We start from the raw sequence: 6,939 nt of genomic DNA, 5'->3' as shown, positions 1-6,939 counted from the left end.
TAAAAGAACAACACTGCAGCTGTCATTTGATACATATCCTTTATTTTAGCCAACATTCAGCTGCAGCTTTGGCATTGCTTCAGCTTCGCCGCCACCCCTACATGACCCTCTTCACAGTATTTTTTTGTTTTTTTAATTATTCCTGTTTAAAACGGCCAACCTGACCAGCAAACGCTACCTTTGCCCTAATTTCCAATTTCAGCATCGTCTTCAACTCATAGAAAAAAGTAAACCTGTAATCAACAAAATGAACAGAATTGACAAAAGAACAAAGAAAAACAGAGTACCACTGAAGGAAGATTTACAATATTAACAATGTTCTTCGTCTTCACTGGTTTGGATCACACAGGTCAGAACTGATGTTTGTCTCCTTTTTGTCTGTCATATTAGTAATATTAGTATCAAGTTCATTGCCAGTTTTTTTGCTTTTTGAGCATCACTTGTTTAATTTTCATTGCATCTAGTTGACATCATCCATGATAATATAAGCATGCAAACACGTTTCCCCAAGTTCATTCAGAACTGAACTGACATCGAGGGAGTCAGGAGGAGAGAGGGAGTCAAACAGGCAGAGAAACATGTGAGAGGAGAGAAAGAGAAAAGAGCACTGGGTATCGAAGGAGAGAAAGAGAGAGTGGGAGAGAGAGACGGATAGAGAAAGAGAGAGAGAGAGAGAGTGGGTGGCTTGTATCTCGATGCAAGCAGACAAAAATGGGGCACAGCCAGTGACAGAGAGAGAGAGAGAGAGAGAGAGAGAGAGAGAGAGAGAAAGAGAAAGACAGAAATAAAGAGCGAGAGAAAAAGAGAGAGCAGAAGCAAGTGCAAGGTAATGGTTGAAGAAAAGTGAGGGAGCCATAAGAATTGTGATGTTAGACCCAGTTTTAAAAGATGACCGGTCATCACTGAGAGCAGTGAAGTGAAAATGTGAAAGTAGAAAAATGAAAAAAAAGAGACAAAGAGAAAGAGAGAGGGGCATGGAAGGTGCGGAGGGGAAGCACACTAACAAGTTGCACTGAGAGAGAGAAAATCTATGGCTACAGCGTGACCCACGGGTCTGGGTGTCAGCGCTGCAGAACAGACGCAGGCAAAGCAAACACACAAATAAATAAGCACGTGGAAGAACCAAAAAACAAGGGAAATAATAAAAAAAAAACGTTCACAACACCATCGAGCAGCAAGACAGTACTGCAAAAAACAGACAAGAGGACAAAGAGACGGAGACGCAAGCTCGGGAATCGATGGGGCTCTCGTTTTTCCCACAACAGCAAATGTACGACACATACCCACATACGGGGGACAGCGTGCCAAGAGTGCCGCAGAACTTCTGCATGCGAATTGGACAGACGACGAGCACAATGCCACAGAGCGGAGCGGTCACTGGATCCACTGGGGTTGGGGAGGGGGGATTGTGAGCGGAGTTCCACACATGGTCGCAGAACTGCGCTTTAACAACATCTGCCCAAACGGCCAACAGTGCTTTTCAGGATATGAACGTCAGGGTGTAGAGGGAAGACTAGCTGTGCAGAAGTAATGTCCGTTAGGGGCAATAGTGGCCGCAAAGTCTAGCGGCTGGTGTTAATGGCACTGGTAGTAAAAATAAGCTTTGAGAGGCTGTATGGGGGTGGCCATAGAGGCAACAGCACTGATACTAATCCTACTCATTTAAGTGCAAGGTCCATATGATTAAGGAACACAGTGGTGCTTCTGAAGCTGTAGTTGTGTTACTGACTGAGAGAGTACGCTAGACTCTAGGCTGCTGACAGCGCTTGCCTGTGGTGGCAGTTCGGTAGGCGACACAGAACATGCAGGGACAGGAGCTCACTTTTTTATTTTTTTATTCTTTTTTTTTTCTCTTCTCCACCCTCAGAGCAAAGGAAGGAGGAGGAGGATGTTGATGGCAACCCCCAGTTCTGGCTGTTGTTTGACCTAAAAGCCCATCACACTCGGCCTTGCTCATATTGGCTCTCTTGCAGATCAAGCTGTATAGTTGCTATGTTTTTTTTTTTTGTGGAATCGTTCCCCCTCAAGTTTCCCCCCAAAAAACGCATCCGCCTTCTTAATCCCTTGAACGCCGTGACCTACAGGGTAACCCCCATCCTTCTCCGTCACCTTTGGACAGACGGAACATATCTATGCGGAGAGAACTAAACACCCTACACAGTAACACTGACCAGGCTGGAGGAGGGGGCACTTTTGAGCAAATACGACAGCTGATTAGAGGGAAACAACATAGACGGCACACTCTAATGTCTGTGGTTGTACATCCGTAATGTGCATCACAGGGTGGGGGACAAAAACATGAATCCTCCCCACTCTCTACCAAGTGCAACAGACCGTACACGGAAAAAAAAATATTTGTCTAAGACACGGGACAGAAGACACAAGGTTTGTTTGTTTTTGTGTTTTTTTCTGGAGTCAGAGGAAAGGTCTGGTGATTGAGAGAGGGGATACATGAGGGGAAAGAGGGAGGGAATTAGATGGGGGGGGAGGAGGGGTTTGCATCGGCGGCAGAAACGTGTCATACACAAGGTCACAGTGACACACACAGACACGCACAGGCATACGTACACGCACACACGAACGCATATCAATTACAAAAAAAGTAAAGCACACACCCACGAACACGTAGGTTAACACGGAAAGAAAAAAAAAGCGACACAGCGGCGCGTGTCCTTCAGTAGTCCTTGTCCCATCGCAGAGGTGATAGAGTGAGCAGACACTTCCTCCATTTTTTTTCTAAAGTCAAAAAAAGAAAAGATGTCTCTGAGAGAACCTACGACGACAAAGAGAACGGAAAAACCTGGGATGGTACAAAAATAAAGTAATATGGTGAACATCCTCTCCCTGAAGGATGGGTTCTCAGTAAGTGCACACAAAACCAAGCAGGTCCGTCCTAGATAGGGTCCTCTGGCGGTTCATATATATTTATATATATAATATATTTTTTTTGTTCAATCTGAGTTCTTCTAGAAAGTTCTCCAGGGGATTGAGTCTGTCAGGGTGGCCAATGAGAGAGGGCAGTGTGTGTTTCCATGGCGCACTCGACCTGCTCCATGTCCCTTGGGTGAAGAACTCCCTTCTGTGATGATCCTTTAACCAAATAAATTTAAATAAATAATCAAGTATGGCTCTACGATGATTATCATTTATACAAATAATCCCAAATTAATCAACTCATATAAAAATAAAACCTGGACGTAAAATCTCGATGAACTCCAAGAAAAAAGATGAGCGACTTGTATGAGGCAGAGGGACACGTTTCGATGTCGCACCACATGCTTTGGCCAAAGGATCCATCCTTGTCCTCCAGCTTCTCCGACACAAATCAAGACAGTAACGACAGTTTGTTCTCTCGAGAGAAATATGCAACAAAGTCCTGGATTTTTCAGACGAGAAATTCAAGGCATCCAAAGTCTTTCTCCACGTACACAGCATATGTCACACTGAAAAGAACACTACAGAGATTTTTTAAAGACCCTCCCCTTAATACACACAGTTAGATACATCCACACACTGACATATTTAAGATCCAACAATGTCAATTCGTATGCCCAGTGTCAAGGAACAAAATAATGGAACCATTTTTTTTAATACAGGAGGTTGCAAATCATTGTCACAAATACTGATCATACTGATCAATATTGACCAGTCAAACAGCTCCTCATTAGTGTGTGTGTGTGTGTGTGTGAGAGAGAGAGAGAGAGAGAGAGAGAGAGAGAGAAAAGACAGCGAGAGAGAGAGAGAGAGAGAGCATGTATACTCTATGTGGAGAGTGTACAGTATGTGTCTGCTTATGCACGCATGTGTGCATGAGAGTTGAATTTTGTATGTGTGTCTGTGTGTGTGTGTGTGTGTACACTATGCAATTGAGAGAGTGCCTTCAGTGTCCAGTTAACATTGTGACATCTCTGCATGGTGGCGGTGTGTCTGTCTCAGGCTTTGTCAGTAGCATCCGAACAGCACTAGCAGTAGTGCTTCTTCTCCCTTTCTTTTGTTCTTTCTTTCTTTCTTTCTTTGATGGAGAGAACTATTCACAGATGATGAGAGAAAGAATGAAAGTCTGGAATCTTGAGAGATAATGCTGACCTGGGGAAAAACAACAGAGGAAAAGAGGGAAAGAGAGAGCCCAAGAGAGAAGAGGGTATATATATATATAGAAATCAAGAGAGAGAGAGAGGGAGAGATGGAGAGAGGGAGAAGGAAAATACAGTGTGAAAACAACAGTGTGCAGTAAGGGGGAAGGGGGAGCATTACATAAGCTCTAACAGCGGGCTGGAACAGATGCCTGTGCTCTCGGCCTGGGCCAATGCCCCACTGCATGAATGAACGAATCCAAACTTACTTTACTCATCGCAGCCAGCACCGCAGTCAATGGGGGCCTGTAATCTGCCCAAGCTATCCCGAGTCTGTGTGTGTGTGTGTGTGTGTGTGTGTGTGTGTGTGTGTGTGTGGGTTGATGTGTGGGTTGGTGTGTGTGTATGGGTTGGTGTGTGTGTGTGTGTGTGTGTGTGTGTGTGTGTGAGCGAGAGAGTGTGTTTGTGTGTGTGAGAAAAAGAGAAGTGTATGTATCTGTTTGTGAGTGAGTGTGTGTGTGTGTGTGTGTGTGTGTGTGTGTTAGTGTGTGTGTGTGTGTGTGTGTATGTGTGCCTGTGTCTGTATACTCACAGGACTATTCAGAGTGAGGGCTATCCACCACAATGTGAGGCTTAGGGGAAGCTGCGGCACTCTTTGACACAAATGTGGTCATGGCCTTCTCCTGGGGAGGGAAAACAATCAGAGAGAGAGAGAGAGGGAGAGGGACAGAGAGAGAGAGAGGGAGAGAGTGAATCAAACTAGAGCTGACAAATAGATGCTGCAACCATACCTACACTACAAAGCCAAAAACCCTCTTACCTCAACCAACTGGTGCCAGTGCTCGATGGGCTTGCGGGGGTTAGCCAACATGGCCGTCCAGTGCTCTCTTCCAGGTCCTTCTGCGTCGCTACCCACGCGACACATCCCGATGACCTCATTATGCCCGATACTGTATACACACACACACACACATGTACACATGGGATGAAAGGAGGAGAAGAAGAGAGAAACATAAACAATCTGCTCCCACAGACTCATAATTATAGAGGAACAGAGAAGCACACACATGGGGAGAGAGAGCGAGAGAGAGAGAGAGACAGAGAGAGAGAAGAAAACAAGGCTGACATAATTACAGAGAAAGACAGCCAAAGAGAGACAGAGGTATATCCCAATTAGAGAATTACATAGATGAATGTGGGAGAGAGGAGATGAGAGATGCGTTCATCTTTAAAGGATCTCCACTACACACTGTAATTACTGTCTCAATCTCAGGACCATGGAGAGCAGTCACAATTTGTCTAAAATGCAGCTGAGGAAGCCAAAAAAAAACAACAGTCGAAATATCAGAAAAGACAGACAAACAAACACCCACAAACAATGGTGCTTTCTATGACTCATCCTCAATGACTTTATAAACTAACAGCAGGTACTACATCCAGTGCTCTCTGAGGAGAATTACCAGGGACTGGTATGGCCTTCCTTGTTTTTGTGGCTGATTTATGTTCACAGTGCTTGCTGCTGCTGTACTCAAAGCATTAGCAAGGGGACATTTTTCTACAACCAGGTTACGTACTTCTGATCAGGGGTGACATTTTTCATGTGTTTCATTTTTTTTATGAGCCACCCTTAATTTGCTGTCTGTCTGAAGCTTCCCCCACCACCCCACTTAAAAAAAACAAGAAGAAATAAACAAATAAACAAACAAATAAAACTAATCATGAGAGCTGAGTGCTGCACAAGCTAAACAATCCACGTGGAAGACATTTTTGTAGACATGTTTCACCATAGTGCTCACATGGCACTCATTTGAGTCTACTGTATGAAATGACAATATTGTCCTTATTCTCAAATTAAAATAAATCATTACTCAAAACACAAATGATTTAGTATAATGACCACAGGCAGGGCATTGCTCTTTTTGGTTCCCAGTACAAATTATAGGACAAATGTCATTTTTAAATGGAGCGAATAAGTCATAGGGAAACATTCTCGCTATTTGACATACATTTCCATATTTTCTGATAATGAGAATAATGATGTTGTTGGTCTAAGGCAACACAACTACAAAGGGAAAAATCTGAACAGGAAATTAGTTTGTGCAGACTTGCCTCTAAAATCTAGATGTTGTATCAAAACGGTCATTGAGTTGTAAACATATGCATAGCGGCACACACGCACGCACGCACACAGCACAATGTGGCGACGAGAGGTAGGTGCGCAAGACAGAAAAAACACTGGCAGGAATACTGCACATCTTTACCAGCAGACTCTTTTCTATTGGCATTTCCATAATCTATGTTTATTCATGAGGCCCCTGTCTTTATGTAAAACAAGCGTAGACGTCCACCACGGAAGGAAGAGTCGGGGAGGGGAGTTGGGTGGGGGGTGGGGGTGTGAGGCTGACTGACTCACAGGGGCCACTCGGGGAAATGTTCAACAGACCGGCTACACCCGTCACCTCTCTCGCCGTGCTGAAGTAACAAGCCAGACACCACGCACTGTTAATAACGACTTTAGAACGACCTCCAGCACAGCTGCACCCATAATGGCACTGTCGCCGCTCTATTAACGACCTGATCCGCACACACAATGACAATTAGTCATATTAGTATTAGTCATATCTGAGCGTGTCACACATTAAGTCCTAATGAAAGCAAAGGTGCTGGGGGGGGGGGGGGGGGGGCGGCCTGGTGGTCAGGAATCTCCCCACTGAGCCATCGCTTCTCGCACGTCCTCTCGGCCTTTGTCTTTCTCGCTCTCGGCAAACAAAAAGGTGAGCAGCGTGCGGCCCACTAACCAGTGCACTGGCGAAGGAGGAATGAGTCGGTGTGCCATTAAGGAAAGAGCTAATGGTCTGCTCCCCCG

General features: G+C 44.9%; 1 protein-coding gene across 1 annotated transcript in view; it reads right to left on the bottom strand.

Moving 5' to 3' along the window:
* Window positions 1-3,743: 3,743 nt before the first annotated feature.
* The window catches only part of syt3 (synaptotagmin III), a 27,600-nt gene continuing 24,404 nt past the window's right edge, over window positions 3,744-6,939 (bottom strand). Inside the window, exons 11-13 of the mRNA XM_076266914.1 lie at window positions 4,894-5,023; window positions 4,666-4,756; window positions 3,744-4,086 (exon numbers count right to left, since the gene is read on the bottom strand). Coding sequence (XP_076123029.1) covers window positions 4,670-4,756; window positions 4,894-5,023 — 217 coding nt within the window. The 3' untranslated portion in view covers window positions 3,744-4,086; window positions 4,666-4,669. The remainder of the gene's footprint in view (window positions 4,087-4,665; window positions 4,757-4,893; window positions 5,024-6,939) is intronic.

Source organism: Alosa pseudoharengus, unplaced genomic scaffold (assembly GCF_046254945.1).
Source record: "Alosa pseudoharengus isolate Yale_2024_CS ecotype anadromous, Long Island Sound unplaced genomic scaffold, YU_APseudo_1.1 YU_APseudo_1.1_scf_4, whole genome shotgun sequence".
Lineage (NCBI taxonomy): Eukaryota > Metazoa > Chordata > Actinopteri > Clupeiformes > Clupeidae > Alosa > Alosa pseudoharengus.
This window is presented reverse-complemented; position numbering and strand designations above follow the sequence as displayed.